The sequence below is a fragment of the Rhinolophus sinicus genome, linkage group LG15 (assembly GCF_036562045.2).
Source record: "Rhinolophus sinicus isolate RSC01 linkage group LG15, ASM3656204v1, whole genome shotgun sequence".
Lineage (NCBI taxonomy): Eukaryota > Metazoa > Chordata > Mammalia > Chiroptera > Rhinolophidae > Rhinolophus > Rhinolophus sinicus.
This window is the reverse complement of record NC_133764.1, coordinates 46,084,930-46,098,062: the sequence shown is the minus strand read 5'-3', so window position 1 is coordinate 46,098,062 and position 13,133 is coordinate 46,084,930. Positions and strand designations below refer to the sequence as shown.

Genomic DNA, 13,133 nt, shown 5'->3' with positions numbered 1-13,133 from the left:
GTCCACGCCAAGAGCCCCCTTTCCCTGAAGGTCAGCAATCTCCTGGTCTCCGCGTGCAAAGACAGGGGAGCAGGTGACCGGATCCTCCCCCAGCTCTTCTCCTTCAGGTTCTCGGACCACCCCCTCTGGGAGGAAATCTCTCTACTCCCTCCTCTTCCTCCCCGCCCCCATTCGGCCGGTGTGGGCTGAAGGCTGAAGCTGGGGTCACTCGGCGGCCAGTGTCCGAAGATCTCCTGATTGCCGGCCAGAGGGTGAAAGCTTGCAGTCTGCCACCCCCAGCTTCGGGTCAGCCTGAGCTGCGAGCGAGGAGGGAAGGAGGAGGAGGAGGAGGCAGGCGCTCAGAAGCTTGTCCAAGATTCGTCTCCTAATTTCCTAACTCGATCCAGCCACCGCCAGTGCGCTTAATGGCGCTTCTGGCCGGATGCTCGAGCTATTTGGAGAGACAGACACAGTGACCATCCCTAATAAATCTTGACTAACGAATAAGCGAATCGACCGTCCTAATGAGGCAGGCCCACGGAGGTCGTCTGAACGTAGTATTGATTAGCTTCCCCAGCGCCGGCCTCAGCCGGGCTTGTACAAGCCTCCCTCTTGGGTCCTCTCTCCACGGCGGGCGCCGCTGCGCACAGGACCGACTGCCGGAGTTGGGCTCCTCCCGCCGTCGCTGCGAGGGAGGCGCACCAACCACGCAGAACGCAGAGCGCGAATCGGCACCGGGGCGAAAAATGCGGGAATCAGCGCGAGGCAGGGAAAAAAGCGCGGGCCCACTTTCCAGCCCCCGCACCTGGTTTTCTAGTTTATTCGGGCCTCTTGCATTCTGGCGGGTTATTGTGTCCTGGGCCCGGGGCCTGAGTCCCGGTCTTCAGTTCATCTCCAGGTCCAGGTTGTGTTCCATTTTTCTCCACGCCGGGGGCGCCAGCCTGCACCATAGCGACTGAGACCCCGCCACGAGACATCTCCCCCACCGCCTCTAACTCTGTTTGCTACCCCGAGGCGCCGGGCTGGGTCCCAGAGTGCTGCGTTTTTGAGCCGGTGATACCGCCGCCGAGAAGGGTGGGGAGGATACGCTCTCTCTTACAAATGCAGTTATTAATTTTAAGGGAGTGTCACTTAGAGTGAATGAAAATAACTCGGACGCGTGGCCGAGGCGTCGCGTCCCCCGCTGGAGCCTAGAGCCTTTTGGCTGAGGCCGAGGCTGGAGGACTGCAGTCGTCATTTCACCATTTTCTAGGCGCCCCAGCTAGGGGCAGAGATCGCAGGGTCAGGGGGTGGGGGGCGCACACGTATTTTTATTGAGGGGGGTGAGTTGCGGAGGGTAACAGAAAAGAGGATTCATCCTCCAGAGTCAGGGGCTGTTTGGGAAGGGTGAGGTCGTGTCCTAGTTTGGGGGGCCCAATACCCGGTGGGGGGGCATCCCCGTTAGCCTCTCCCCCTCCGCCTCTGCCCCTCTCGGCAAACACCCTGAAGGAATGAGGTCACGTGGGTGAGTAGTGGGCGGGACCTACTCTAGTCTGAAGGAAAAAAGCCATTTTGTCCCCCCCCCGGCCCTGGTCCCTCCCCTCCCCCCTGTCCCCTCCCCTCCCCTCTCTCCCACCCACCCCAAGCCGCTTCCACTAACTCCTTTCTTACCGTAGGTTTCTCCCCTCCAGCTGTCTGAGCGAGCGACAGGGCTGCGGCCCCCCTCCCCCCTTTCCCTCCCTCCCTCCCATCCCCCCTCCCCGAGACCCACCGGATCCCGAACCCAGGTAAGCGGACGCAGACTGCCCTTTCCTTTTCTCCTCCTATCCCGTAACCATCTGGGGATTGGGATGGGGGGCCGGTGCATCCTCTTTACACACCCCTGTGGGAGGGGGAGGCTCGGAGCCGGGCCTGCCGCTCGCGTCTGCGCCCCACCTCCGCCAGCCCCTATCTAGCTCTCCCGGTCCGCCTTTCTTTCTCCCTTTTTTCTCTTCCCTTTTCCTTTCTTTCCCTTCCAAGATGGCCGATGTGGAGTCCCCCTCTTAACGATTTGGCGTCCTTCTCGACCACCACCTCTTTGTGCCGCAGCCCCCTCCTAGATCTGCTCCCGAGGTAGCGAAGGGGAGGGTCTGAGGCAGCCACAAGAGCTTTGGGGCTACGTGGTGGGGTGGATCTCTCCCCCTATCCCTCCCCACGAGCCAGAGCGGCCCTGGCTCTACCCCCTACGCCCCTCGGTCTGGGGAGGGGTCGCTCTCTGCTTCTTCCGTGAACACCCGGGCGTCGTGGACGCGCAAGGACTTGAGGCCCGGAGGAAGGGGACAGGCATTTTTGATCGCTGCGGGGCCGGGGGAGGGCGCTCTTCCCTGCGGGGGTCCGGGTCCTCTCGGGCACCTCCCCCAGCCAGTCCCTTTCCCCCCCATCCCAGGGCTGGGCGCCCCGCCCCCTCCCCAACCACCTCAGCAGAGCCTCCTCCGGAACACCCCTCCTTGGGCCCCGCCGAAAGTTTGGCTGTAGGGAAGGTAGGAGCGGCCACCCGGTAACGGGTCCCCGATCCTCTGACCCGGGCTCCGGGGTGAGCCAGGGTGGAGGGGGTACAATGGAGATGGGGAAGGTTTATCGCGATATTTCCCATCGCCAGCGGCGGCAGGAGGAGGATGATTGACTGGCCCCTTTAACTCGGAGGAGCCGGGCTGCCCCCTCCCTCTCTAGGTCCTCCTGCTGCTAGTTCTGAGGGTGGGACCCCTCGGCATGCGACACCCCTGCCCCTCCTGTCTCCACGGTGGGCCCAGGCATGCCTCTCCCCCTCCCCCAAGGTCCCCATCTGCCCAGAATTGCTCCGGATGGCTGGAGGAGGCCTGGAGTGGTGAATTTGCCTGTAAATGTTGTGAAAGTATTATTCGGCGCTTGCCCCTGGTCTTTGTCTCACAGTTACCCCCACCCCCCACCCCATCCTGCCTCAGTCTCTCCAGGGTTTCCTGTCTCTGGGGGTGGGGAGGTCTCTTGGTAGTCTCCCACTCCGTTCTCATGCCTCCTTCTATGGGTCTCTTGTAGTTTGTATTTGTTCCTGAAACTCTAATTTCTCTTCTTCCTCCCCCTTCCACTCTGTTCCAAGGTGTTAGTACTTGGAAAAGGAGCATAAAGCCAGCTCTGTTGCAGTTTTTGGTGGGGAGGTTTTCCCAGGGGTTCCCTGGTTTGGAGTTGGAGATTGCAGTCTTAGAACTGTCTGAAAGGAGGCAGGAAACACCCCAGGTGAGACCTGGGATTCAAGATCCAGACACTGTGTAGCTGGGTGGGGTTCAAGTTGAAGTCTTGGGGGGTGGGCAGGAAGGGGGCTTTCTGCTGCCCCTGGCCTTCCTTGCCTGAGAGATCTTGGAGGATGAATCTGTTGCCATGGGAATAGAGAGCCTGAACAGGAAGAGGTTACATGTTGTGCAGGTCAGATGCCCACCCCACTCCTCCAGCCTGTGCCCCCAGAATGGAGGTTGGGAGCCGCACTGCCTTTGTTGCCAGAAGACTTCTGTTATAATTTACACTGGGTGGACCAGGGATGCACAAAAGGTTAGTGTGTGTTTGCAGCTCTGGTTTCAGGCAGGGATGTCAGACTGTGTGCTTCTGGATAGGGTGGGTGGGAGTGGCTATGCATCTGGCAAATGTGGGCCTGGTTCTGGTCTGGCTGTATGTGTGATGGGGTGTGTCTGTGTGTGTGTGTCTGGCCAAGTATCTGTCTGGCTGTGTGTGTGGTGTCTGGCCTTGTGTGTTGTGTGAGAGAGATGGAGGGGGTGTGTCTGGCTCTGGGTGTGTGTGTGTGTGGCAATTGTAGCTCTGTATGTTTTTCGTTTTTGTCTTTGTTTGATCTGTTTGATCTTAGGAAGCTGAGAGGTGGGAAAGGGAGGGAAGGTAGAGTGAGCCCAGCCTTTCTCAGTGCTGCTGGTGGGAGAGCCGTACCTTCTCCCAGGGTCAAAGTTCAAGGGAGAATGAGAGGTTGACAGTGCTCCCAGGTAGACCTCCATACCCCCTCTCTCCCCCACAGACAAGTGCCCGGGGCTTGCATATTTGCACCCCTACAGTTGGCAGAGGAATGGACTCTTGGAACCCAGGGTCTGAGTCTTGATAGTACACCCAGGCTCAGTGTGCTTCCGTGCAGCCTCAGTTTTCCTGTGTGTACCATGGAATGGGGATGAAGTGATTAGCCTCTGCTCCCTCTTCCTACTTCAAGGTCAGAATGCGTGCTGATGGTCATGTTTTGTCCAGACTTTGACCCCTCCCAGAAGGCTTAATGAGTGGTTTTCTAGGGAACCTGGAGTCCTTATGGTTTTTTAGATGAGTGGGGACCCTGGCATGGGTGCCAACGTGTAAAAAACACTGAACTGGGAGTCAGGCAGTTTCTAATTCTCGGACTGCCACTGCATTGCTGAGTGACCTTAGACAAGTCACTTCTTTCTTAGTTTCTTCTTATGGAAAATGAAAAGATTGGACAAGATGCTTTCTAAGATTCCTTCTACCTCTGCAATTCTAGATGTGACCTTGAGTGACTTTTTCCAAGACCTGGAGGTTTTCTAGTGAGGGAGTTGGGCTAATTTCATTTGGAGGAAAGGAAGAGCAAAGAATACTGCAGCTGGGCATCCAGAGGAGGAGAGGGACCTCTGGGTTATCAGAGACTGGCTACTTCTGCAGGGGAAAATGAAAAAGAAAAAAAAGCACAAAAATCCTGACAGCGAGAGAGGACTAAATCTTGGGGAAGCTTCCAGAAAGAGCTTGGTTAAAACAGAGAGATGGGGGTGGTCTCTATTAGTAGGGGACTTTGAGGATGGGGGAAGACAGATGCCAGGTTTAAATGGCAAGGAGGAGCTGGAATTGGGTGCTGATCAAGTTCCTTTCCTGTCACTATAGCTGAGACCAAGGACCCCAGGGGCCAGGAGCGTGGGCAGCCCAACTATGGTGCCCTTGCAAAGACAATGGTTTGGGGACAAAAGATACTGAAGGACCTGGACCCTGGTTAGGGGAAGGCATTGGGGTGGGAGATGGTGTTCAGGTCCACTGTGGGAATACGGTTGGGACTGACCTGTTAGAGCTCCCAGAGCTCCACAGAGGCCACTTCCAAAAGGCCCTTGGTTTTCCTTTTCTGCTTCTTGGATTTGTCTCTCCCTCTCTGTCTCCCTCAGGCTGTTCCCATCTCCCAGCCTCTTCCCTAAAGCGATGATGCTGGCAGTCCAGCCACCCATCACCCTTCTTTCCTCTCCTTCCCACAACATACCAGCTACTTGCAACTGGGGAGGAACTGGGTATCAGGTATAGGGTCCTAAGGCTTCCTGGTGGGGAAAGGTGGGGAGGGGGTGCTTGGGGGAATAGAACTCCTGTTTACAGTTCTTGGCACCTGCTGGCAGGGCCCTGCAGGTAACCATGGCAATCAGTTGAGGAACCAATCAAGACTTTTCCCCACCCCCAACCCCAGAGGTAATAGTCTGAGGCTCCTGAGGCTCTGGGATGGGGTTGGGGAACTGGGAGTGTCACGGGGGCTCATTTCTTAAAGGGGACGAGGAACATTTCATTCCTTCAACAAGCACCACAGCTCACTCCTTCGCCAATGCATCTAGAAAGGAGCTTGAGGGATAGTCTGGATCTGAAGCCTCACAAATGCTCAAGAGTGAGAGGGTGAAGGGTCACAGCCATGTGCCAGGAGCTCCTACGTGTTGAGGCCATAAGACCTAGATCAGAGTTCTTAAGAGCAAGTGTTTGAAAACACAGCAAGTGTGTGAATGAGGTGGTTAAGGCAGAGTGGAGTGCTACGTGTTTGTGTGTACGTACATGTGTGCGTGTGTGAGAAAGAAGGGGGTATGAGATTCACTGATAGCAACCTGGACCCCCAAGTATTAGCAGACCCCAAAATGTTTTGTTTCTGGCTGTACATTCATATAGATTCATTTGGACACAGACACACACAGGACAAGCAGTCACATGAAGTACCTTTGGAGGCCCAGACGGCACGTACACACATCTGATGGCTATTACACACACTCAATGAGACGTCCACTTGGAGTTTGTTCTCTCCTGTGGATGGTTGTAATAATATTTGGGCATCTTGCCAGGGACGGGGTTACTATGGAAACGACCAAACAGTGGAGTGGCCAACAAGCCTGCTACATAATTGTGAAGGGGGACCCGTGCAGGGAAGGCAGAACGAGGCCACCCTGTGTGGGGTCGGAACCCTTTTCCTCTGGCCTGGTCTGCAGGTCTTGGCCACTGCATCTCCACTGGCTCTCTGGGCTTACTGCTTGTTCCCCTCTGTTTACCCTGCAACTTGGTGTCTCTCCATCTCTTTCGGTCTCTGGCCAGCCTCTGTTGGCTCTTTGGGTCCTGGCCAAACTCATCCTGGGGTCTCTATAGAAACTGCTGATCCTGGCTGTGAATTTCTGGTCCTAGAAAACCCAATGTGGTGGCTTTAGAAATGTTTCTGGAAAGGATAGTCGGGTGTGTGTTGTAAAGGAGCCGTTGGGGTTTGGCCACTCTCCCAAGCCCCACCCCTTGGGCTTTTACTCTGGGAAAGAAGAAGGGAGGGGCCCTCCCTTTTAGGTGCAGCTTATATTTTTGTTTTTCTTTTTAATGTCTTTATTTCACTTTTTTTTTTTTTTTTTTTTTTTGGTGAAGGAACTCATCATCTAATAGAGAATTCTGGGTTGACTGTTTTTCTTTTAGCCCCTTTTTTTTTTTTCAAGGAGGGCACAGCTCACAGTGGCCCATGCGGGGACTGAACCGGCAACCTCAGTGTTATCAGCACCATGCTCTAACCTACTGAGCTAACCGGCCACCCCAGCTTTGATTTTCATACCAAGAAGAAAGCACATCAGCCTATCCAGAGCTGGGCTTTGCCTGACCTCCCCGGACTCTGCCAGGGCTTGGCTGGGTGCTTGGGTGGGCTGGGGACAGGAAACTTTTTGCCCAGCATCTCCGAGAGCCTGTGGTCTATTGCTGGACAGCCTGTGACAGGTTGCAGAGAAGGTGTTACCAGGGGGGAGACAGTGGGTAGGTGGCAGTGCCCACGTGGGGGAAATTCCTGCGTGTGCATGGGAGGGTGGTTCCTGGAGGTGTGCTCATGGGCTGCGTGGTCCCGATTTCAGGCATGTAAGGACTGTCCTCAGTATTTCCTGCCTGAGCACCAGGCCTGGAACTCGCATGGTCAGCATACAATGGATTTCCAGGTTGCGGCTTTGGGCCCAGGGCTGGTTGGAGAGCTAGAGGATAAGTGATGAGGTGCCCCTTCCAACTTAGGGCAGCCTGTGCCCACAGTGTTTCCAGAAAAGGCTTCCTGGAGGAACAGTGGATGGGTTGAAAGGAGGGTAGGATGGAGTAGAAAGACCAAGTCAGGGGCCTTACACTTATATAGAAGTGGTGAGGGGGGCAGGGATAATATTCTTTCCCTTGTATTTTCTTGAGGTTCGGGGCACTGGCTTACTTATCTGAGTTTCCACAGAGCTCCTAGCACTCACTTGAGTGAATGAGTCGGGATTAGGGAGATTTCTTAAAAGTCTGTTCTCTTCCATTTTCCTGCCTTCCCACATCCTTTGGAGAGTTGGGTAGTCCTTCCTGTGGTCTAATCTCAGTCTTTCCTGCTGTTCCTGAGGTGGAGCCTGACCTTGTTGCTCAAGGTTGTGTGAATTTCCAGAGCCCCCGGCACCCATTGAACACTCACGGGGGGCCAGAAAGAACCAGCCCATGCATGTACCTAATCTGGCCTTGAAGGCACAGAGGAAGGGCCTTGCTTGGGCCCAGGGAGAGATGTTGGATCTCTGGATTTCTGATTCCACTTTCGTTCCCCAGGGTGACGCTCCCCAACCCCCCCAACCCCCTCCTTGGCATCATGCATCGGACCACACGGATCAAAATCACGGAGCTAAACCCTCACCTCATGTGTGCCCTCTGTGGGGGGTACTTCATTGATGCCACTACCATCGTGGAGTGCCTGCATTCCTGTGAGTTGGGTGGAGGGGCTGCTTCTCAGGGTGGGTGGCCTCTGCCCAGGTTGGAGGGGCACTGCCTGGGGGAGGCAGAACACAGGCCCCGTCCTGAAGGGTGGACATGTCTGTGTATCTGGTGGGGGTCCCTAGGTCAGAGAGAGGCTGTCTGGAGGGGAGAGCAGAGGCTTTAACCCAGAAGTTCATTTCAGGGACTTGATCTGAAATTGTGGCTGAAATGTCACCCGTGAAGGGGCAGGTGACTCTGGTGTACACTCTGGGCTGGGGGGCAGGGGATCAGGGACCCCGGGAAACGTCTAACAGGCTGGCTGTTTTGTGCTCCATAAGAGGAGTTTGGGACTTGGAGCTCATCTTATACATGACAGATGACATTGGCCACACACATACACACACACACATCTGCCCTCCCCCAAGGATGGATATGGGGCAGTTGCCATCTGTGCAAAACAGGGCACGTTGGGCCTCCGAACAGCCCTGAACTGCAGGGACAAGGCGAAGACGAAGGGACACCTGCACCTGAGCAGAGGCGTGGGGGCTGGGCCTGGTTACAAAGGGAGCTCTGACTCTCCTCTCTCTCTCTACGCCCCCAAGTCTGCAAAACCTGCATCGTGCGCTACCTGGAGACCAACAAGTACTGCCCCATGTGTGATGTTCAGGTCCATAAAACCCGGCCGCTGCTGAGCATCAGGTGGGCCTCTGGGTCAGCTCCCCGCCGTCCCTCAGCCCCCCTTATTCCTGGAGCTCAAGTGGCAGGTGGGGGAGGAGCACTAGGCCCGTTCCCTCTGGCTTGTATCCAGCTGAGAAATAATGGAGGGGTAAAGACTAGTCTACAAGGACCCCAGTGCTGGGCCCTGAATCTAAGGAAAGGAGGTGAGAAGTGGGGTCCCTGTGTGGGGAGATCAGGGTAAGGGGCTTGCTGACAGGCCCCTGTATGTTTTTTTTTCCAGATCTGACAAAACCCTCCAAGATATCGTTTACAAATTGGTCCCTGGGCTTTTCAAAGGTATCCACACACCCTTCCTGCTGCCTGCCGCCCTTCACTTCCCAGTCTGTTGCTCGCTCTCTACCCTGCTTCCTTCCTTCTTCTAGATGAGATGAAAAGGCGACGGGATTTCTATGCAGCATACCCCCTGACAGAAGGTGAGTTTGTGTGTGTGCTCCCAGGCCTGGGAGCATGTGTGTATGTGGCACTGTCCCTTGCATGAGGGCTGGATGCTCTGGGCTGTCCATCCTCCACGCACGACCATGCCACCTCCCTGGCCCAGAGGACGACGGCTCACCCCGCTGAGCCCCAAGATCCTGGGTCCTTGGGGCTCTTTCCCCCATCCGAGGCTAAACCCTCAGAGTTCTCTCCTTTTGCAGTCCCCAATGGCTCCAATGAAGACCGTGGCGAGGTCCTGGAGCAAGAGAAGGGGGCCCTGAGCGACGACGAGATTGTCAGCCTCTCCATCGAATTCTATGAAACTGTCAGGCAAGTCTGACCCACATCTGGTCCTTTTGGGGTCCAGGAGTGTCACCCCCTTCTTCCGCCCTGACCCCATTACTCTAGGAGGGAGGGCCTTCTGGATATGTGCACTAGGGCATCCTGCCTGAACCGGGGTTTTCCTAGATTCCTTCTTTCTCATCCCCCAGGGACCGGGAGGAGAAGAAGGGCCCCCTGGAGAATGGCGATGGGGATAAAGAGAAGGTAAGTGCTGGGGCCTGCCTCAGAGTGGGATGTGGGTTGGGAGAGAGTGCCTGGGTAAACCCCAGCCCTTGGGTGCCTGTCCCCCAGCAGACAGGGGTGCGCTTCCTGCGATGTCCAGCAGCTATGACCGTCATGCATCTGGCCAAGTTTCTCCGAAACAAGATGGATGTGCCCAGCAAATACAAGGTGACTCCCTGGGCCCTCTCGAAAAGTGTGTCTGTAGGTGGGTGTGTCTGACAATCTGTGCATCCCGGCCATTGTTCATGGCTGGCTGGGTGTCATCAAGGGCCTACCTGATTGTGTAATTGAGCCCAAGTAAAAAGGTAATTGAAACTAAGGTTAAGGTGGGGCAGTCTTTGTTGAAACCAGTGTGCAGAGAAATACATGAGAACAAGGTGGGGTGTGTGTGTGTGCGTGCACGCACATGCTTGCACACTCAGAACAATAGCAGAGGTATATGTGCAAAAATACAGGGTCTTACCTGGGGCCAGCTGGCTGAAGAAAGGCTAGTCTGAAATTCCAACGGAGCTCTAGGACATTGCTTCTTAAACTTGAATGTGTCTGTGATCCCCTAGAGATCTTGTTAAAATGCAGATTCTGATTCAGTAGATTCTGCATTTCTAGCAAGCTCTCAGGTGCTGCCAATGCTACTGGTCCACAGAGCACACTTTGAGTATCAAAGGTCTGGGACAGTGAAACCCAAGCTGTGCTGCATGTCAGAATCACATGGGGAGCTTTAAAACTCAAGTCATACCAATTAAATGAACAATCTCTGGGGATGAGACCTAAGCATTGGTATTTTTAAAATTCCCTGGGTGATGCCGCTGTGCATCCTGGGTGAGAGCCGGTGCTCCACGAGATCCTTCTTACCTGGGCCTTTTCTTTGCCTGTTAGCTTCTCTGGGGGACCTGGCAGGGATATAAGGAGACCCAAACGGCTGTGTGGATGGCTGGGGGCAGGGGTTGTGTTATGTGTATCTTCTCTGGATCCCTTCCCACCTGGTGGTCAAGACTTATGTTGGGACAACCCTGGTGTGGATATTGAACTTACCATGAAACCCCAGAGTAATGAGGGGCCACCTGCAAGTTCACTTTGCGCCCCCTCCGACCCCCAAGACTCCTAGGTTGGAGCCTCTTTGCCAAATGGCCAGAGCCTTAATCCCGGCCTGGGTCACGGTGTTCTCCCTCTCCTGCAGGTGGAGGTTCTATACGAGGATGAGCCACTGAAGGAATACTACACCCTCATGGATATTGCCTACATCTACCCCTGGAGGCGGGTGAGCAGGGTGGGGCGGGGGTGCAGGATGGACAGGGCAGGGCTGGGAGGGGCCCCTTGCAGGTCTGGCATTGGTCTGTGGCCACAGTGACCACATGGGCCACCCTGCTCTAGTCACAGTTCATCTGTTATCCCATGAGCTGGCCGTGTCCAGGGTGGCCCCCATACCAGGTTAGCCTTGGAGCCCTCTCGCTGATGGTCTCCCACACTTAGAAGGAGGAAAAGATCCTTGGGCAGATTATGTGCTCCGATTTGGGGTTAGAAAAGAGGGTCTGGTGGCTGTGGGGGAGTAAATGTTGCTTTCTGCTCTTTGGCCTCCCTTTCTTTTTCTCTCCAGTCTCTAGTCTTACACATTCTCTCTGCCTCTCTCTGGGTCTTGTGTGACCCTGTAGCTCCAGGCTTGCTAGCTCAGTCACGCTTTGCCTAGGTCCTCCTACTCTGCCGGATCTTTCTTTCCAAGGCCCCGACCTTGCCTGTCTGTTTGGGCACTGTGGGGTGAAGGTGGGTGGCTGCCTGGTAGGCCTTTCTCCTGACACCCAGCCCTTCCCTGCCTCTCTCCCCCTTGCTCTCCTTGCAGAATGGCCCTCTCCCCCTCAAGTATCGGGTCCAGCCAGCCTGCAAGAGGCTTACCTTGCCCACAGCGCCCACCCCATCTGAGGGCACCAACACCAGTGGAGCCTCCGAGTGTGAGTCAGTCAGCGACAAGGCTCCCAGCCCTGCCACCCTTCCAGCCACCTCCTCCTCCCTGCCCAGCCCAGCCACCCCTTCTCATGGCTCTCCCAGTTCCCATGGGCCACCGGCCACCCACCCTACCTCCCCCACTCCTCCTTCAGCAGCAAGTGGGGTCACCACAGCTACCAACGGGGGCACCTCGAACTGCCTGCAGACACCATCTTCCACCAGCAGGGGGCGCAAGATGACTGTCAATGGCGCTCCTGTGCCCCCCTTAACTTGAGGAAAGGGACCTTCTCCCTCCTTTTCCAGACATGCCTCTCCACCCCTCCATTTTTTCTGGACCCCCTTTTCCACTTCTACTTTCTCCAGCTATTCCCACCTTAGGAGTGGGGGGTGGGTTTTATAAATAAATCTATATATATATGTACATAGGAAAAACCAAATATACATACTTATTTTCTATGGACCAACCAGATTAATTTAAATGCCACAGGAAACAAACTTTATGTGTGTGTGTATGTGTGGGGGGTGGGGTGTTCATTTTTAGGGAGTCTTGTGTAATTTGCTCTACTCTTTTTGGGGGTGCCTGGAGGTGTACTGGAGGGGCCACTTGAGGCTTCAGTAAAGCTCTGCCCCATCCTCCGTATGTTTCCCAAGGCAGATGGGTTGTTGAGGGGCCCACCAGCTCCCAAAGCTTTAGGTACAACTCTGACTGGCTGTGTATGGGGTCTACCCTTTCTCTCCCCATCTTGTCTGCTGTCCTGCCCCAATGCCCCACCCCCATTGTTGAATGTCCAGAGAATTGCTAAGACAGTGCCTTTTACAAATGCAGTTTATCCCCTGGTTCTGAGGCGTGAGTGGGCGGCGGAGATGGCATCTCCTTTACCTCCTCTTGCAGTGGAAACTTTGTGCAAAGAATATAGTTTTGCCTTTTTTTCCCTGTGTGTGTGGCCTTCGCATCCTTTTTCTTGTGGAAGAGAAGATTAAGGCCCTGGGAGGCCTCAGCCCTTGAAATCCCACTGTGGCTTTAGTATTGTGAACTGTTTCGCCCCCTTGGACCCCTGCCCCCACCCAGGAACGCTCCCCAGCAAGGCTGATGATAAAGCCGCACTTGGGGGCCTGGAGTAGAGAGGTGGAGTCGGGTTAACCTCAGACAAGCACAGCCCCAGATTTTGCCAAAGGCAAACAGCCCCTCTAGTCCCCTCCCAACCCCCAGCTGAGGCCAAGTCAGGATAGAGCCACAGGAGCATCTAAAAGCACAAGACAGACACCTGTAAGCTCTGTCCTCAACTCCATCCCAAGAGGTTAGTGGACCACCCCCTGAGGGGCCCACTCCAAATAAATCGCTGCCCACCTGTTTTCTTCCAATGTACATAGATCAAATTGGGGAGGAAGGGAGAAGGCAAGGTTCTGGCATAACCTAGGTGTTTGGGGTTGGACCCTGCCAACAGGTTTGTTTGTGTTTGCACCTTGTCCTGTGTCTGAGGTGCTGTGGCTGTACCCTCCTCCCGCCCTGGGACATTTGTATCCTGCTTTGTAATAAATGCTGCATACTCTCCAGAGCCTCT

General features: G+C 55.2%; 1 protein-coding gene across 3 annotated transcripts; it reads left to right on the top strand.

The window, feature by feature from the left end:
* The first annotated feature begins 1,586 nt into the window (after positions 1–1,586).
* On the top strand, positions 1,587–13,125 carry PCGF2 (polycomb group ring finger 2). Of its 3 annotated transcripts, none has more exons than XM_074319954.1 (10): positions 1,587–1,745; positions 7,774–7,925; positions 8,520–8,616; positions 8,876–8,931; positions 9,018–9,068; positions 9,291–9,399; positions 9,561–9,615; positions 9,706–9,801; positions 10,811–10,891; positions 11,468–13,125. In XM_074319954.1, exons 2-10 carry the CDS (start codon positions 7,814–7,816, stop codon positions 11,843–11,845), a joined length of 1,035 nt encoding a protein of 344 aa, XP_074176055.1. In that variant the 5' UTR covers positions 1,587–1,745; positions 7,774–7,813; the 3' UTR covers positions 11,846–13,125. The 3 variants fall into 3 exon arrangements, with proteins under 3 accessions (XP_074176055.1, XP_019596188.1, XP_019596189.1); XM_019740629.2 differs by having other exon boundaries at positions 1,648–1,745; positions 9,703–9,801; XM_019740630.2 differs by lacking the exon at positions 1,587–1,745 and adding an exon at positions 2,384–2,477 and having other exon boundaries at positions 9,703–9,801.
* The last annotated feature ends 8 nt before the right edge of the window (positions 13,126–13,133 follow it).

Bases quoted from the DNA above. Each gene is read 5' to 3' on its own strand.
- PCGF2 (XM_019740629.2), top strand. From the start codon at position 7,814: ATGCATCGGACCACACGGATCAAAATCACGGAGCTAAACCCTCACCTC. The intron at 8,617-8,875 runs GTGGGCCTCTGG...TTTTTTTTCCAG, and splicing joins CGGCCGCTGCTGAGCATCAG to ATCTGACAAAACCCTCCAAG. The intron at 9,069-9,290 runs GTGAGTTTGTGT...CTCCTTTTGCAG, and splicing joins AGCATACCCCCTGACAGAAG to TCCCCAATGGCTCCAATGAA.